The 20,143-nt window shown below is 37.1% G+C and overlaps 1 protein-coding gene across 3 annotated transcripts in view; it reads left to right on the plus strand.

Annotated features, from left to right (window-relative positions):
• SLC6A11 (solute carrier family 6 member 11) overlaps positions 1 to 20,143 on the plus strand; it is a 104,767-nt gene that overhangs the window by 24,434 nt on the left and 60,190 nt on the right. For all 3 annotated transcript variants that reach the window (XM_048957830.1, XM_048957831.1, XM_048957829.1), the window contains 3 exons: positions 1,602 to 1,736; positions 1,884 to 2,024; positions 2,917 to 3,007. In XM_048957830.1, the coding sequence (XP_048813787.1) occupies positions 1,602 to 1,736; positions 1,884 to 2,024; positions 2,917 to 3,007 (367 nt within the window). The remainder of the gene's footprint in view (positions 1 to 1,601; positions 1,737 to 1,883; positions 2,025 to 2,916; positions 3,008 to 20,143) is intronic.

Here is a 20,143-nt window from a genome sequence, read left to right on the forward strand (position 1 = left end):
TCTAAGCTTTCTCTGGCACTACCAACACATAATGTAGGCATAAGCTTCTGTATTTCTGATTTGCTCTTATGGACACTTGCTATTTTTTTTCTTTTTTTTTTTTCTTTTTTTTTTTTTTTTTTGGAAAAATAGTTCACTTATGTTTCTTGAATTAGATATTTCATGGAAACTAATTGGTTTGCAAGCAGGCAAACTTGGTATACTCTGTTGTTTCCTGATGGGTATCTGTTGTAGAGGAATTTAAAAAAAAATATTTAAGCCATTATAATAAGTTTCATTAAGTTGCTATGTTAAACTCACTGTGCTTGTCCATGTGAGTGAGCTAAACTTGTTTTCATGCTGGACAGCAGTTCTTTAAATCATGGCCTGGAAAGATGTTGTCTTTCAAGCCATTTGCATAAAGTGTTGTTCATTAATGATCAGATCAATCTTTAGGACTCCTGTTGAAGTAGGAATGTTAGTGCTCTGAAGAACTGATTGATGTATGCAGTTACTACATCTATCAGAACTTTTGTGCAGTACTTCACTGTGTTTGTCTGATTAAACCAGTGGAACTTTGTTTACTGGTGTCAGTAAAAATGGCCCAAATGGTTATTGTTTCCTCCTAGTATTTGTATTCTTCCTTCCTTGTTTCCCCCTAAATCAGTGTAGTTAGTTGCTTTCTATCTCATCCTTTGGTTTATTAAGAAATCTGAGTACCAGGGGAATGAAGGAAAAAAAATATTTTGGCCTTGTATGTTAACGGGGTCTCTGTGTAGTGAAAAGGCTGTATTTCATTCCTTGTTATTTAGGTTCAGTTCTAAATTGAATACTTAAAATCTACTGTATTAGCAAGTGGCAATGTGCCTAACAGGTATCTTCTTTGTTCATACTTCAGTCATGTTCTCTGTCTGCTGTACCTAATAACATGGTTAATCATGAAATAATACAGAATTTCTGCTCTGTGTTAATAAGAGAAGAATGGTATTTTGTTGAAGGCTTCAAGTTGTACTGCTCGCTATCTTTGCTGGAGTTTACTGTCAGCATGTAAGAAAAAAAGCTGATGCTTTGTAAATTTCCTACAGTTTCTAGATGGCAATGCCAAGTCCTGTTTTCTTTCTCTGTGTAAGAAGTCCTAAGGTGTATTTTGTCATTCCCTTCTTACGATCCTCGTCATTGGTCTTATCTAAATAACATCACAGTACTTGGATTTCATTTCCATAATGCTTCTCCATCCCTGCTTTTCTCCTGAGAAGAGAAAGTAAGAGAAGAGAGGGTAGAATGATTTGATGATAATCAGATCAGAATAGTGTGGCTAAGCAAGAATGTGATCTTTCCTGTGCTTGAGAGAATGTTCAGCAGAGTTTAGCCTATTCTGAAAAACTTAAGTATGCTTTGTGTTTTGACTGGGGATGGGGTGGTTTTTGTATTGGTTCTTTGTTTTCAGTCCACAGTAATGGCTTAAGAGTTAACTTTTAATATTTGGTGCCAGAAGTAAACCCTTTTTGCACTTTTAGCACTGCACCTGCAAGAATTAGCTAAGGAATGAAAATAAATTTTTTGCTAAGCTGTCAAGGAACTGTGTTCATTGTAACCAATACCACCACAATGTTTACTCACAGGTGCTTTCCTCATCCCGTATGTGGTTTTCTTTATTTGCTGTGGGATACCAGTTTTTTTCCTGGAGACAGCCTTGGGACAGTTTACTAGTGAAGGAGGCATTACGTGCTGGAGGAAAGTTTGCCCTTTGTTTGAAGGTAACAACCTTTTCTGTGTTCTACCACATTAAATTTTAAATGAAGGAAAAAATCTCACAAAAGTTAGGATGTACTTATAGTAGTAAGCATTTGTTCTTAAATTATCTGAAAAGTACAAATTCTTTGTTCTCTCTTCCTCCTCTCCAGGCATTGGATATGCTACCCAAGTTATAGAGGCACATCTAAATGTATATTACATCATTATTTTAGCATGGGCTATCTTCTATCTGTTTAACTGCTTTACTACAGAACTTCCCTGGGCTACATGTGGGCATGAATGGAATACAGGTATGACCTTGGTGGGAATATTTGCTGTACAAATAATGACTTCCAAGTAATAAAATGAATTAGTGTTGAGAACACAACTATTGTGGTAGAAAAGTCTGTGGGAATGGGCTGATCATGTCAAACTGTGATGACATGAAATCACAGAATTGTAAGGGTTGGACGGGATCTCTAGAAATTGTCTAATCCACTCCCCCTGCTGAAGCAGGCTCTCTAGACCATGTTGCACAGGTTGTGCAGTGAAGACTTAATCATACCTTTCTGATTTAGGTCACTGTATAAGCATTTGTTCCTGTGAAATATAATGTCAGATGGGAAAAGAAAGCTTTTGCCTTTGTTATTTCTGTAAAATATTCTGGCTAAATCCCAGGACTCTCATTTTCAATCATACCCATTCTCTCAGAATACAGTAAGTGAATTCAACAGAAGAGCTCTTCTTCTTCTTTATTAGATACAAGTTAAAGAGTGACTTTCCACTTGCTCTATTAAACAAAGTAGAGACTTGTTGTTGGTTGTTTCATCAGCCAATTGTTGCGATTGGCCATTGAACAACCACTTGAGAAAGTATTATGTTATAGTTCCTGAATGATTGCCTCAATTTCTCAAAGCTTCTTCGTTTAGCCTCAGATGTTTAGTTGGCCCTTGTCATTGCCAAAGTGCATTTAGAAAGTGTAGGAGTGTGTAGAGTTCTACATGGATATTTTTCTAGCCTCTGATCTGGTGATCAAAATACTATTACAGAAGTAGCAGCTGGAGGATTTTAGAATATCTAGAAATCCTTTTAACCACGTAGAGTGTGATATAGTAAGTGGCTTTACAAATGCACAAACTAGAATTTGGACCAGAAGAAATGTATGTACATGTCAATATAACAACTTTGTTGTTGTTTTTATAGAAAACTGTGTGGAATTTCAGAAACTTAATATGAGCAACTGCAGTCAAATCTCTTTGCAAAATGCTACGTCTCCAGTGATGGAATTCTGGGAGTAAGTGCACATAAACAATCTGACTGTTCATCATCTTCCAATTTTTTTTTGTTTACAGGTTATTAGGTATTTTATAAACTGATAGTACTTAGTGATATGAGTTCAGCTGTAAATTTTCTCATATAGTCAAAAGATTCAAGATGAGAAGTTTTAACTCTTTTTAGAGGATTCAAGGAAAAGAATTCTATATTCTGAAAGAACATAGAACAAAGTGTGCCACTTACTTGGGATCTTGGCTCCTGCTGCTGGAGGAAAGAACCTCAAATACATACTAATGAGGCAGAGGTGAAAGAGGATGATTTTAAGTGTTTCTTGTTGTTTGATGGTGGTTGTTTTGTTGGGTTGTTTTTTTGTTTTGTTTTTGTTTTCCCAGGGTGTTTGCTCTCTTTTCTTCCATAACAGTTGCATCTTCATCTGAGCTAACTAATATTTTGGAGTCTGTACATCATTATATTTGAATGGACTGTGTTCGTTTTTCAGTTAGAAAAAGAAAGCTTAACACTCTTGCGTCTCCTTGATTCTGGTTTCTAGTTAGAGTGATAAAGAATTATGTCTTCACAAAATACGGACTGCTTTTGTGATGACACATTTTTTCTTACTATAAATATTTAATTAGTACATGTGTAGCTGCATACTTGTTCTTTGCAAGGCACAGTTTGTATTAAGACAGTCACAGAACTAGATTTTTACTTTAATGTTAAAGTAGCTCTTCTTAATTTAAAGGAGTGTATTACAGAGTTTCTGGTTACTAAATATTCTTGAGAGCCCATTCTAATTACCAATTTATTATTCGGAAAAGCCTTATTGTGGGACTGCAGTTACAGTTGTTTTGTTGTTTGTTTGTTTGTTTTTTTTCCCAAACTGCAATAGTTACCTTTTCAAAGGGCTATAAGTTAAGACTGTTCTCCAAGGGAGAACTCTGCATTTGGCATCATTTTCTTGAACAGTAGCATATGCTTTTGTCTTTGCCTCTGGTCCGCCTAGTCTTGCTAAATAAGTTATCTTAGTCTTAGCAGATGGTAGTTATTGTTTCAGTAAATAATGTATTAAAACAATATTAAATTGTACAAGTTTTCATGTTTCTTTTCTGTTAAAATCAGAATAACCTAAGCACTCAGTCTGCTAAATTACAATATGCCTACTCTATCCACTTCCCAGGTAATCTTTATAATAAAGAAGATTTTCTTACGTGGCACCTCTTATTTCTATGACTTCATTTTAACACAAATTATGGTTCTTTAGGACAGCTGAAACTGAACTTTTTTTTTTTAATTTAAGGGGCATAGCTAGAGTAAATGAACAAAGTATTTTCTCCAGTACTAGCCTTATTTGCTCACTGTTTTTATTTACTTATTCAATTATACTCAAAACTTGGCAACTGTAAGTATCTCCAGCTATCTAAGGAAGCAGGCAATGTTCAGTTGATTTCTAAGGAGGGCACAAGCTGAGTTCTTATCTCCCTGTGTGTCTAGGTGTTCTGTTTGCTGTTCTGTTTTTTGTTTAGTATTTCTGTAGTATGGTTTTTGGGAGATTGTCTGATTTTCGATGTCAAAGTTATTGCAACCTATGTACAGGAGCATTTCAAATGCATTCTTTCTCAGAATTCTCTAAAAATGAAGCTGAAAAAGATTATGTAGCTGAACTTGGATTCCTGTTACAGTACATTTTGAATCCTTCAAATTCTGGATGTATTTGACTACCTGAGTTAGGCTGAGTTAGGAATGAGTTATGAAACCATAAAGGCTGATAATCAGATTAACTTTTTCTCTAACGTCTGTTACAATCGTGTATGAAAATGCACATTCTGGACTTCTTGAAGTCATTAAAAAAAAAACCCTCTGAACCACTTCTTGTTATGTATTAGTTTTTTTGTTGTTCTGTGGAAAAGCTTTTCATAATATTAACAGTTTTTACTGACCAAAGTAGCTTATGATATTAAACTTATCTGCTTTTGGTGCCCAAGCAAAAGTGGTGCTTGACTTTCCATCCTTGAAAACTGAATATATCTACAGCTAGGTCAGGTTGCTCAAAGCCCAGTCCTGCCTGATCTTGAATGTCTCTGGGGGCAGAGCATCCACTGTCTCTCTGGGCAACCTGTGCATCACTGTGTTTATTGCATGTATAAAAATGAACAAAAAATAGCCCACCTTCTTCCTTATGTCCAATCTACATCTTTCCTTAGTTTGAAACCGTTTCCTCTTTTTCTGTCACAGCAGACCCTGCTAAAGGGTCTCTCCTTTCTTGCAGCCCTACTTCCCCCCTCTTCTCCCCCCCACTCCCCCCCTGCGTTTGACTACTGAAAGGCTATTCTCAGTTCTCCCTGGAGCTTTCTCATCTCCAGGCTGAACAGCCCTAGCTCCTTCAGCCTAGCCTCATGGAGGAGTTGTTCCATCCCTTGGATTATTTTCATGGTCCTCCTCTGGACTCCCTCCACCAGTGCTATGTTTCTAATGTACTGAGGACTCCTCACCTGGACAGAGGTGAAGTCCAACTAGAGCCGAGAAGAAGGGCAGGATCACCTGTCTCATTCAGCTGGTCATACTTCTTTTCATGCATTTGGTTTTCTGGGCTGCAAAGGCATATTGCTGACTCATGTCCAACTTCCCATCCATCCACCAGTACCCTCAAGTCTGTTTTGGCAGAGCTATGCTCTATCCTTACATCTCCCAGCCTGAATTGATAGCTGGGATTGCCACGATCCAAGTGCGAACCTTGTACTTGGAGTTACTGAATCTCACAAGGTTCACCTGGGCCCATTGCTCAGCCTGTCTAGATCTCTCTGGATGGCATCCTGTCCCTCAGGCTTGTTGACTGCACCACACAGCTTGGTGTCATCTGCACCAATGATCCTGCTGTCAGTGTCATTGTTGAAGTTGGTAAAATGTACTGATCCCAGTACTGACCCCTGGCTGACCCCACTTATCACTGATCTCCATTCAGACAGTGAACCACTGACCACCACTCTGGGTACAATCTTGCAACTGGTTCTTCATCCATCAAACCCTCCATCTGTCAAACTCATATCTTCCTAAACTGGAGAGAAAGATGTTGTGTGGAACCACATTAAAGGCCTTACTGAAGTTCTGTTATGCTTATACAGAAGTCCACGAAGGTGATCAGGTATGACTTGCCCTTGTTGAAGCCATGATGGTTGTCTTATACCACCTCCCTCTGTTCCCTATCTTCCATGATAATTCCCTTGTTAAAATTTAAGAAGGTACACTGTTGCATGAGTTTCAAATTCAGAATGGATATGATAAACTAGTTGAGAAGGGGAAGAACAAACTTCACATACTGGGATTGGCTTTGCACAAAAATGACCACATGGAACTAAATTTTATAATTCAGATACATCAGGTACAGTAGAGCTCTGTGCTTAAAAATATACAGTGCAGATCACAGAGTAATTATTATGTAATAAATGTATCACCAGGCTAGTTAATTTGTGCAGTAAGTCAACCTGCAGGTAACTGTTTCCAGAAATGTTAGCTAAAAGCTTAGCTAAAAGTCTTGTTCACATGATATTATTTCACTCCTTTATAAATGCTAGTGTCAATAATCATAAGTTTATTGAAAGATTCTTCTAAAAATGAAGTTAAAAGAAAGTTGATGGGCTAAACTGGACAGGGCAGATGCTAGCTGTTAATTTCAGAACTCAGAGATAGTGATGAAGCTTTTCACACTGCAATAACCAATCGCAGGACTGAATTGATTTGCATAATGACTAGATTTCTTGCAGTTACATTACTTGATGCCTGTGGAGGATGGGGGAGGCGCTAGTTTTCTTCTGAACAAGATCACTATTCAGATCCTTCTGTACATTTTGCTTTTTGCCGTGTTGAAACTGCAATTCAAACTTCTCTAAGTTATGGTCACGATAAACACAATTTATTATGGAAAGGGCTAGCTGGGGTAAAAAGTTTTTTGAACTATTAGCATCTATTCTTGAGACAATTTATGAATCAGAGTGGTAATTATTGTGAGTAGTCATCTAATTTCAAGTAGAATCGAATAATGCATTTGTTAATTGTCAAGCTGATGTTTTTCTTTGGTAAGCATATAACCTCACTACAGTCTCCAATTGTACTCACAGTATCTTCAGACATTTTAATTGTTCTAATTTAAAAACTAACAAAAAAGAAAAAAAAAAAAAAGCAAAAGGTACCCCTTCATTCTTGGAGACTGGAGAGGAAGAAACCTATGAACTGCATGAGTTATCAGTGCCATGTGTTTTCTTCAGGCCAATTGCTCCAAGAGTTAATCACAATGAGGAATACAGCGGTTGCTATGTATTGCACAGCAGACTAGACTGGCATTCTGTAAATGCCAGCAGAGGTTAGTAGCAGGGCACAAGCTGGATTTGTGTGTGCATAAATGAATGCACAAATCCCAGAAGGGATGTCTTCAAGAGTGTCTTTGGAAAGGAGTAAATTTTTTCTTTTCTCCTTCCTTTAGTACTGTTATGTCTTTTCCATCACTTAGACTGGAAGTCCCAGCCCTTTTTGTTTATGACTGGAAGCAAACTCAAATCCATAGGTGTTTTGAGGACTGCAAGTAACGATTTCAGCCTCTCTGCTGAAATGTTTTTAGCTTTTATTACTTCTGTGGTCTTGACCATTCCTAAAACTATCACTGCAGTCAAATAGCAGCTTGTTCAAATGCAGTAAAAACGAAGAGAATGTTTTGCAGTATTACAAGGCTACGAAGGCATGTGGGCTAACAGTTATCTTCCTTCAGGTCTGTCCAAAGGGTACTGTCTCCTTGTTACTCTAGCAGGTACAAAGTTACTTCCTCTGATAGTTTAACATTCTCTACCAGCTTTGATGGCAGGGTCATGCAGTAGATGAAAACTTAATTCATGTCTAGGATGGATTGTTTGTTTACATTATTTAAAAAAAAGAAAAAAGCAAACCAAACTGTGGAGATAAGTATTGCAATAGGTCCTTAATATTTTCCTTTTCTTATATGTAAATAACTCTCATTGTAAGAGCAAGGATTGTTAATTTTTTTTTTTTTTTAACAGTGTAATTAATAATTACTTGTAGCTTTGCGGCCATAATGGCCTGATGCTGCTGAAGGAGCAGCATGCAAAGTCTGGGGGATTAGATTCACTTTACTTGCTCTCCTGCGTAGTTAAAAACGTCTATCCCTGTTAGTGTCTGTTTTAAGACTTAATTTGAGTTAGCTGACTTGTCATTGACTTCAGCTATCAGTGTTGACAACTCTGGGAAAAAATCAGGAGCTTAAGGAGGATTTCTTACCTTCCTTAAAAAGATTTGGTAATTTAGGTTATTGATTATTTTCACATTCCATATGCATATACAGTTTTCAAAAGTAAGCAACTGAATTGACCAAAACTCAATTTTTAAACTTCAAACTCATTTTACAAAGGACAGACGAGAGTCTGAAATTTCTTTCATTTAATACTGGTGCCCAGGATTCAGAGACTGTCCAGTTAATTACTGTTTTTCATCTCATCCTGGAAGACCAGCCTGATAAAAGATTTAAAAAATAAAAATAATAAATTTGAAGGTATGCCACAGGTAGGTTTTTTTGTACAAATCTTAAACAGTAAATAGCATAAGCTGCAGTAATAATAGTGTTGATCATTTTGGGTATGTTAAAGCAGACCTATGAAAGAGATAGGTAGCCACAGATGGGTCTAACTTTATAGCCAGGGAAGTAGTATAGAGATTAGAAAATAAACTATTCCATTGTGCTGTGTGTTTCCTTAGGTGGGGAAGCTGTCTGGTAGGTATAGGGGACAGCAACTGTATCTTTGTGCTCCTTTGAATGTTATTCCGGTCTGCCACCGTGGACAGGAATTTGAGATTTCTTGTGCCTGGGAAGGGAGCTGGACAGACAGAGAACCCACGGTTTTGTGGTTGATTCCACCTCAATAGTTTTTTATTGGCTGTATGACAACAACTTAGTCCTCTGCTAAAGAGGGTCTAGTTGTTGTCCTGTCATTCTCTGAAGGGAGTGACACATCCTTAGCGTTTCCAAGTAAAAAACCTTTTTTTTTTTTTTTGTTTAGGGGAAAAGAAAAGGATTTGTTCTCAGCAAAAAGGAGAAGGCACAAACCCTTTCCTTGAAAAGTCAAAAAGAGTTTTTCCTGTTTCATTCAGTCTGCAACTGACTGCAAGAGTCACATTGTGCTTAATCCCCCCTATCCTATGAAAAGTCATTAACAAGTTGGGCTCAATCCTGCAGTGCTCAGTACCCAGAGACCTTCAGCACCTCTCAGAACCAGACCCTTTGTGCATGTCTTGTCGAAGAACACTGAGCTGTGCCAGACTTGCTTGTTCCAGTTTAGTTCAAGAGAGGCCATGTGAAAACAGCTTTTTGTTTGGATTCGCATGAGCTCTTCATCTGGTTTTGCCTCAGAACCACAAATTCTGCCTGATTTCAGTTGAAAGAAGGAAATGGGGTAGGTCTCAAAGTGCTAAGCCAAGGGTAAATGTTAGCCTAATCCAGACAGATGAATTTTCCCTTGATTTTGATTTTTATCTGGAATGTTTTGTGTAACATTTCAAACACACAGAAAAAATTACCTCAAAGTCATGTACTTGAATAGTACAAAATGCCAGAAGTAAGACTGTGCTACTGTAAGTTGATGTTTTATATGAATTTGATTATTTTTAGTTAAAGAAACACATAATATTCTTTTCAGTAGAACTGAAAAGGATGGATAGGAAGAAAATGCCATCTTGGTATTCTGTATTTTGTTATTGTTCTCTTTGTTCATTTTCCTATATTCTGTAATCTGTTGACGAAGATATTGATTTAATCAAGGCTTTTTAGGGTGCCTTTGCAATCATAGATTTCTTGATTACCTTCACATTCATTTATCTTCATAAAATCTATGTAGGATCTAATTATTCCCACTTTACAGAAGGGGCTCTGAGCTACAGAGAGTGCAGAAGTGCTTAAGTGTCAGAGGTCTGATAATTGTTATTTAATGTTCTTTATTGTAGAATAAATTGCTGTAAATTAGCTGTGCTAGTTTTAATTCAGTTAAGAAGAAAAATGAATGTACATGAGTCAGTGGTTCAAATGTTCTCCCTGTGTATGCAAATAACAATACTTGAGTTTGGAACGGACCTTTGGAGGTCATCTTGTCTGACCACCTAGTGAAGCACAGCCACCTGGGGCAGGTTGGCCATGACCACGTGCAGGTCATTTTTCAATAACTCCAAGGAAGGAAACTCTGCAACATCTCTAGGCAATGCTGTGAATCTGAATAAATATATTTATATCTTAAAATAGAATTCGTAAGGGAAACTTTTAGTTCTCCAGTGAAAGTTAGGAGCTACACATTTGTGGTTTTGAAAAGTAATTGTATAATGTTGCAAATTCTTCAGTATTTGTAGGAGCTAAAAATAACAAACTTTGTTTTGTTTGATTGTTAGGGAGCCATGAACAAATCTGATCTTTTGTTTTCCAAGTTACATGGATTAATATCAGTATTTCAGATAATATTCACAAAGCATCTATTTCATTTTCCATGATTGAAAATATCTTTGTAGCATTCAGTGGGAAGTGTGGGAAAGTTTTACCTGCAGTGTTAAATTTTTGTAGTGAAAATCACACGTGAGCTAAAATCACCTCTTGATCACACAGTTCTTAGAGTTCTAGTAAATATGTTATTGCATTTTCTAACAGTTGGAAAATGCGTGCAGGGTGCTGAAAGACATGCCTGTAAAGCTGATGTCTTTGGAAGCTGTTGAGCTGGGTATCTAGTTTTGCTGGAGTGCTAAACCTTTTTTATTTTCTATTTATTTTTTTTATTTTGAAGTATCAAAAATTTCCATATTATTTTTAACATACGAGTGTGTGTTTACAGGCACACCTCTGTAAAAGGCATTTCTTGATGTTGAGCAAAACAGTTTACTTACAGGGAAATTGAAAATAATTACATTTAAAAATTGTGAAAGGTCTACAACAACAAAACCTTACTTATGTGGCATTAAGGTTAATGAATCAGTCAATTCAGAGCATGCTAAAATAACCAGATGTGGTTTTTTTCTGACTTTGCTTCAGTTTTCATTTACTTTATATATATGTAACTTTGTTATTTGAGGGAAGGCCACTACTGAAAAGCCTTCTTTCAGTATTGCCAGATTTTGTGCAAGTACAAAAGAGAAAACATCCTCTTTAAGATAACAACTTCAGTAAAGGATGTGGAAATCTTTGCTTTACTGGAGACCATACTTAGTAAATGGTTAGGGGTTCCCTACTTTAGGGTAGAAAAAGGGAAGTACACTGACAGATTCATCTGAATACTATATAGCCTTAAAAATAATCCTTTACATGACCTGATCTTTCCTTCTTTAAAGGTGGTGATCCAAGTTCTGATAAATTTTTTCGTCACAATACAAGGCCACGGTACTTTGAACAAATATCTGTTTTACTCTTTAGCAGATTCAAAGTGGAGATATCATGTAGAAATACAGATTCTTTAAGCTCCCCAAAGACTTGGGAGCCATTCAAACTAGTCAACAATGAATGATGTTGAAAGCTGTCGTACATTTTCTTCTACACTTGTAACTGAGCAAAGTTCTAAATCTTCTAGAATACTGAAGGTTACTGAAACTGAGATACTGTCCAGTATACTGCTATCTGAAGCCAAGTAGTCCAGTAGCTCTCCTAAAGAAACAAATGTACCTTTCACAGTTGAAGCTGAAATGTTAAATTTCAGTTTTACAAGATTTGAATGTGTTTAAAAACCATTTGGATGTGGTGCTTAGGGACATGATTTAGCAGAGGGCTGTTAGCTAGGGTAGTATGGTTAGGCTGGACTTGCTTTTGCAGGTCTTTTCCAACCTGAGTAATTCTATGATTCTATTGTCTTCACTAGTTTATCATGGAAATAAGAGCTGCAAGACTAGCAAGACAAATAGCATGCAGCTCTTCTGGGGCATGTTTCTTCCATGTATCTAGAATTCGTTAAATGTGTTTTTATAAAAATTAATAGACTACCATTTTTAGCTGTCCAAGAATATGTCCATTAGATTTGTTCACTGTCTTGGTATCAAAATTCTTAAGGACACTGATGCAAAGAATTTTTGAGACGCCAAAATAATTCTGAAAAAGTTAAACAGGTCAATAACATTAATCTTCCTCTTGGTTATCTATTAGTGTGGGTACTGCATAAAGGAAATGGGTGCGTGCATTTCAGCAGCCTGATAATTGGTTTTGGCTTTTGAAACAGTGCCATTGTAGACCTTATTCTCCGCAAAAACAAAGCAAAGTCAACTAACAATAACAACAAAATTGGGTTTTATTTGAATTAAAACACTTTTTAAGAGTATTTTCCAACTACAATTTTGTGGACTCAGGGAGGTAGCTGAAAGGGTGATTGTTTAGTTTAAAGTTCCCAAAGGAGAGATGCTTTACATGTTCAAAAAAACATTTGGTAGGTTTTTCACTCTTTTCTGCTATATTCTAGTGGGGCAGCAAGGAAACTGAGTTTTAGTGTCAGGAGGTTTTCCTCAGGAGGACTCATTAGCTAGTGTTATGGGTTTCATGAGTTTCTTATGAAGATTGAACAACGTCAGACAGTGCAAGCCTTCAAGCAACCATGTAGGCATAGTTGTCCTGCTGTGCAGAAACAGAAATTGGCTGTTATGCTCCTGAAGTCCTCCTCAGATATATATTTTTTTTTAATGATTTCAACTATCCTGGCTATTGTTTTTAGTAAACAAATTCGACTGGCTTCATTTTTCATTTACCTGAATTTAAGTAAGAGTCATGTAAGTGTTGCAGGAGGGTAGTGATGCTAATTTTATGAAGATTCCATAGTTGTAAATGTGGACAAAGGAATCAAGACCTCCCAAAATATCTCACTTACAGTATTCTTACTTTTTCTCTTTTGACCTATCATCTGTTCTTTACTGCCTTGCGTCCCTGCTCCTTTGCTTTTTCCATTCTTAGTTTCCTTTGTAAGTACAACTTAGTGCAGGGCCAAGAACTCACCATCGAGGACTGTTTTGCGTAATCGGGGAATGGTTCTCAATATTTTTTTCGGTCTAAAGCTGTTCTCACATGAATGCTTAAAAACGAGCAATGGAATACAAGCCCACAAACTGCCTGAACAACTCAACAGAAAATTTGAAAGCTATCAGGTTGACCTAAATTTCTTTAGGTGCCACCAGTTCACAGCTACTGTGGCCTGAGTGCTAAACTAATTTACATCACTTGGTGAATGAAAACAACGTAGTATTTTTGTTTTTGTTTTACTTTTTTAAAACGCTGTATGACTTCTTCATGGGGCAGTAGGTGGAGTAGAGGATAAGTGTCACAGGGACTGAAGGTTATGAGAGAATACCAAGAAACTGTAGAGTTGAGGTGAGTGGAATGATACAAAAAAAAGTGATTTGATAGAATTAAACTTTAAGATTTGGTTAAGAAGTTGTTTCCATGACTTCAGTAAAACAGGTTGAAGGAAAGTAGGTCAGAAATAGCTACAGGAGAAGCAAAATGTTCCAAGTTTATACATCACGCTCTCTCTAGTTGTAAATACACAGATACAAACAAGTTGGTGCTGTATGTATATATGCACAGTAGTTGCTAAGTGATGTCTCGTTCAGATAAGTACTGATTTCAATGAGACAGGTTAACACAAATACTTTTAATTATTTTCCAGCAGCATGAGAAATTTTAGAGAGAAGTCTGCTGAGGAAACTTTAATATTTTAAATTTTGGTAAGTTTAAAAATGTTGGATAATGAATGGTGTAACATAACAGTTTTAGGACTTCAGAAGGAAAAAAAACTAGGCTGAGCAGCAGCAAATGTAGCTCAAGTAGAAATAATTCTTTCTGATATGTGTAGATCTCAGAAATATGCTGTAAGAGGTAAATATTTCATAGCTGTGCATAATTCTTCAGTCATGGGATTCTCACTAGTGTGAGCACTGGGAATTATCTGTCTGCTGCTTTCTGAAAGGCAAGTATAAAATACAGTGATATTCAAGAAGAGAATTCTTACAGTTTGAGAAGATTTATTATTAAAAGAAATATTATGGGAATTATAAAATAAACTGCTAGCCATTTGATTTTACAGGGTTTTATGTCTTTACCATTTAGCATACTTTGAAAAAAATTACAGTGGGACTATATAAGACAGTGAAGCATACTGCCTCAATTTTTTAGCATTTTGTATACCCTCTGTAGTGTTCTTTTTCTCTTATTGTAAGAGAAAACCATTCTGTATTCAAGGAAAGGTGTGAAGCATGTAATTTTGGTGAACTTGTCTTTTCTTAGCTTTTATCTCTTAGTACGATAACTTGTGTGTCCAGTTAGTAAACTGGAACAGCTCAGAGCCTTCTCTGAAATACCACTGGCTGTATGTTTATATATTATTGTTAGAAATAAACTTCTCTTTATTCCACAGAGAATAAATCTCTGGAGGCATCCAAGGCCAGTTTGGGTGGGGCCCTGGGCAACCTGTTCTAGTGGTAGGCAGTCCTGCCCACAGGAGGGAGGTTGAGGCTGAATGATCTTCAAAGTGCCTTTCTACCTAAGCCATTCTATTTTATTGGTTTTTTGCTTGTTTGTTCGTCTTCCATACTAGCATTTTTTCAAGCTTTTACTCTTCATAGGCTTTTCCACTTTTGAGTTGTATGCTCCAGATGAATTGATTGGTCTGCTTTCCAAAATATCAAGCAGTTAGCATGTACTAGACAACCATAAGGAAATGTTGCAGCTCTCTGTTCTAGAAAAGCTTCTGTGCTGTTCCGTAGAGCTTTGTGTTATAATAGAACCAAAATATCAATTTCAGTACCTCAGAGATCCTTAAAGCTGCTCCTAATTGCAAAATCTGAGGAAAGAGGCTGGTTAAGCACTGACTAGAGCAAAAACTCGCAGCATTGCTGCTTCCTAGAAAGGCTGCAGGGTCAAGTTTTTTTTTGTTTTTGTTTTTTAAGATTGTCAGATAGTGGGAAAACTGAAGTGACTTAGATAACGAAGAACAAATATTGCTGGTGGAGAAAAAGCTGAAAGCAGTTTTAAGTTATTGATGTCGGTATGTAATTAGCTAAAGTGTCATCAGTAAATAATGTGTCACAAATGCTCTTTGTTAGATAAACAACTTCCTCTGATCGCTGTGAGAAAAATAATGCTACTTTATCTGTCTTTGTGTCCCAGGGACACAAAGACACCTTTTTCAGTGTGTCTGGAATACTGCAGTCACTACAGTTCTTCCAAAGAAGGCTGACTTTATGACTGTTAACTACTTGAATAAGCTTTTGGCTGTGTGGCGGTCCACAATGACATTGTCCTTCTGCAGCTGCTTACTAGAATCTTAGATGCTTGTGACTCTTTGGCCTTGTAATTCAGGTATCAACAGAGGATCCAGGTACACAAAAACTGAATCCCACCAGTTTTAGATTAAGTTTCTGAGTGTCAGAAATTGTATACTTGCACACAATACTCTAATAAATTTGGGTATGAAATACTCAAAGCGATACATTTTCACAGAAATCAGACAATATCAGCTACATAAAGTTGAGAGATAAAGAAAAATGAGAGTTTAGAAAACATTTTTTGATGGAAAAACTTCTGCTTAGGAATGGAGAATGACTGAGAGTTGCTGGTGCTCCTGAGCTGATGGGAAAGCTATGTGGCACTGCTGCTCAAATCTGTTACACTGTTTGCACAAGGAGCTCGGTGACACGCAAGGTACATAGACAGGGTGTGAAAAATCCACAGGTATAAAAAGGGCATATTAAAACATGAAAGCAAACTGCACCACAACACTACTGCAGCTTTAATTCCCCATGCAACGCACTGAGGACAGAGTCTGGTGTGCAGTACACAGACGGCATTGCCACCTATTTTCCTGGATAAACAGATGAGAAATGACCTCAAGAGGCTGTGTTCTCTACTTTATGTATTTATTTTGTCAAAGAAAAATGTCTTGTGAACTGCTCCAGATCAGAGAGGGAACACAAAGGGGCATGTCCTTAAAAAGATTGAATGCACTCTTCAGCTTTCCAAACGGTGAAATAATGCAATAATTACCTCAGAACATTCCTGTCAATAATGCGTTAGTAGCACTTAGTCCTCTTTCTCTTCAAGAGCGTGCTACAGCTCTGCACATTGGAACACTTTAATAAAGATGCTCTTTCTCCGGAAAAGTGTTCTCCCAGTCCATGGGAAATGTAGTGCTGTGGTTCCTGTGTCCTAAGAGAGTGCACTTGTAGAAGCAGCAGCTTTCAAACTGTTTTCAATGTGGATGAAAAGGTTATTTTTAGCTATGAGTAGTCAGAATAATCAGTTACTCTATAGTATGCCCATCTGCAGCAGTTTCAGAAATGTAGGGGCCCTTCTTTCCACCCGGTCTACTGAACCACTAAATTAAAAGGTATTTTAGGAAATTCACAAACAAAAGCAATTTCAGTAAGTAAGTAATACTTTTTCACTTGATTTCCTTTCCATATTTTTTTAGGGGAAATACATGAAATGATGTTGATTGAAAGAAGCAAGGTAACCATTAGCAGCAGTGTGTTTCTCAAATGTAGGTAGCCAAGAAGTCATCGAATGATGCCTGGTTACTTGCTGAGGTCTACTGAAAACATGCTGAGATTTCTGACTCTATACTCTCTCTCAATCTCTACTTGTTCCTTTATCTTATACACACTACTTTTTTGATTCAAAATGAACTGTCAGCATTTGGCTTACAATATTTGATCCAATAAACTGTAACCAGAATGAAATTGCCCTCTAAGTAATAATGCCATGATTTTGTTCAGTCTGGTTATAAATGTCTTTGTGACGAAACATCAACATTTCTGGAAGCTCACAGGAAGCAAACAAAGTGTGCTGCACTTCAGATATATCCTGTTATTCCACTTACATTTGTCTTTTCTTCATTTGAGGCTATTAACTTTTAATTTGTGTTATTTCTATGGAGAAAAATAGAAATTATTCTTCAGTAGTAGTCAAGCTATATGTACGTAGCAAGAGGTAGTGAAAAGCTTCTGTGTGTTTTTGAATGTTAAGCATGTTGCAAATCTGCTCTGGTTTAAATTCAAAGAAGAGATCTTGATTTTCCATTTACAAGCAAAATATCCTGTGTAGAGTTAATATTTTGCTACTACTGATAGAAAAACTCTGGTCTGGCTTAATCTTTAAATTCCAAATTAACCCTAATCCAGATGGGCACCTTCCTTCAACATTCTTTTCTAGATGTTCAAATGCCACCAATCTTCTGGCTTCTTTCCCGGTTATTGGCTGGTCATGAAATTGAACTGCTGTGTTTGTAAGAAAATATGAAAATGAAGTCTTCACAATGCTACTGGATTTTTTTGACTACTGCTGTTAAGGATGGACATGCATTATTCTTCTTGGAAAGAAAAATTCAAGCAAATTCTAAGAGGCAATTACTAACAATTGTTTGTTTTGCAGTATGACTGGTGTTTACCTGCACCTCTGCTGAGCTGCATGGCCACTTGCATCCTGATACCACCTGGGATGCCAGATTTGACAATTACAATTTTTTATCATGCAGAGGTGTTTGGAAAGCATTCCCTAGTTTTCTGATTCCCAATAACTGAATTCAACAAATCAGTCAGTTGTCACCAGTGTCTTCCCTGAGGCTGTCCAGCTGGTATAGTTATCTAAACAGAGCACTTCTGGCTAAGAAATTCATTGCTTTTCATTTTTACTTGTAGTATCACCTGATAAATTAGCTTATGAGAACTTGATCAGTTTGGAGCTTATGTAAGGATCTCACTGTCTCCTTTCACAAGAACACATAATAGTTTATACCAAGAGTTTCTTAGGGCTTCTTAGGATTCGTTGGGTCCTCTGTTCAAGAATCACTTCGCTCAGAGGGACCACAAGGCACTCGCAACCTCTTCTCATCTCAATCTGCATAAATTATTCTGTGCACATATATTACTCTTCCCTTCTGTGCTGCTTTAATATGAACTATCAGAAGTGATGAAGCACTGGTACAACCTTCACAGATGTGACTGTTCCTGGGCATCTTAATATAGAACATTTTCAAATGGTTGTTACTCTAAAATAAACAATATTACTTTCTACATTGTTTTACCATTCTTGCTCTTTCTCTGTCTTTCTTCCCATGAAAAGATGAGATGAGGAGGATAAAATAACATAGGAGGTCTTGCAGTATTAAGTAAAGATGCTACTTCTTTCTGCTGTCTAGGTAATCTATTCAAGGTCACAGCAGCTTTTAGATAGAAGTTGGATTGCTGAGGAGTGAGAAGCTGCAATCAGCTGTCGTCTTCCAGTCCCTGAATACATCAGCCTCACTTAGTTGCAGGGTAGGGTCATGTATTTTTTAAAATGCTCCCCCCTTTTTTATTAATTTGTGTTGAATAATGAAAGGACGTATATGAGGGTGTGCACAGTCAGACTGAGATGAGGCTTCGTGAACAGAATTTCATGTTCTGAATGACTTCTTTCAATGCTTAACCTCTGCTGCTGCTGTTTCAGCCAGTTTCAGAAGGAGAGCTAAGGTCCCGACATGGTGCAGGGCTGCATCATGCATCCTCAGGAAATCACTTATTGCCTCTGAGCAAGGCTTTCTCTTGGATGTATGTGGCACAATATATGTTATAGTTTAATTAGATGTTTCAGACGTGTTGCTGCTCGCTTTCTATGGGAAACTTTAAACCTTCATTTTCTTAAACAAAGAAACCATGAAATAATTTGTAGTGCTTTAATATATTTAAAAATACTCACTACAGTGCTAGCAGTTGAAATTGTTTGGCACGATGTGTCTTTTTTAAGTGTGAGAAGCAGGGCTAATTGTTTGGAGGTCATTAATCTGCCATTTACAAAAGCATCCCACCAAGGTTTCTGGATGGGAAAGGTATGCGTCCCTGCTATTTGACACTTCTCATAGAGCATTCAAAGACTGAGCGTGGGCATTCTGTGAACAGCTTCCAGAAACTAGTTGCTTTCAAAGTTTCTCAAGTCTTCACTGAGAATTGTGTTCTTAAGACAAAGTTGCCTTTGAAAACTGGATGTGGATTATGGCATGTCTAATACTATTCTGTGAACTTTGAGCCCTATGTCAGTGTATCATCTATATACTTTCATTATAATTGCTATTTTGCACATTTCTCGCTTGAGACATTCATGGGTCTGGAAGTTGAGTAGTGCTTGTAGCCCTTTGCAGAGCTGTAGGCAGGACGCGACCATGGAATGTTTCAGTGTGGCTGCGTAGTTGGTACTCATTGGAATTAGTGACTGGTGTGATGCAGTTAATTGTCCATATGGATGTGTACAAATCTCCAAGAGTAGAATCAGATCAGATTCTTCTCCAGCTGTCTGCAACATCTAGCACATCTTTTCTGTCTGTAATTAGGGAATCTTCATGGTGAGCAGTTGCTGCTGATGCATGGAAAGTGTTTCTCAAGACCTTGTAAGAGAGAGCGCGTAAGATGATGTAATGCAACCCCCTTTTTTTTTTAAGAGAGGATAGAAGAAATGACAGCAACAGATAGAAAGGTGCTGGCAGAATCTTAATTGTGCTGCCTTATGAAGAAATTTTGCAAGAGAAAATAGATAGGCAGCATGTGTGCATATAAAATTGACTCTGCCCATTGGTTTGTTGTGGTCACCTCCTTTCTGAAAGCTGTGTAGCCACAAGGTATGGATTGTGAGTCAAAAGCCTCAATTGTCTGCCCTGCTGCCTGGGAAAAGGAGTTGCTTATATTTAGGGGTTGTGTAAGCAACACCTAACAAAAATTTCAAGGGCATTTTGGATCACTATAATTTGTGTAAGGCTGAATGCTGGAAATTTATGTATGAATTTGTCTATGTATACACAGCATATAACACTGCCAGTATAGTTATGGAAACACAGATAAAACGAGCTGTGACCAGACCCAGCTGAGATGTGATTAAAGGCCACAAAAGGCCTGAATGGCTGATATTAATTATTCAGAGTGTAAAATTAGCAAATGACTAATTGCTTCATTTAAGTTGATTAGGGTTTCTTTTAGGTTAAAGAGCAATTGAAAAAACTCAAGGGAGTTCATGAAAATCAATGAAGTTTATAGGAGTAAGTTTGTACTTTTACTTTTAACTCTTTATCCAACAAAATCCGAACTACCTGTGTTTTATTTAAAGGCTGGTAAAGAACTTTTTCCTTAAACC

Source organism: Lagopus muta, chromosome 11 (assembly GCF_023343835.1).
Source record: "Lagopus muta isolate bLagMut1 chromosome 11, bLagMut1 primary, whole genome shotgun sequence".
NCBI lineage: Eukaryota > Metazoa > Chordata > Aves > Galliformes > Phasianidae > Lagopus > Lagopus muta.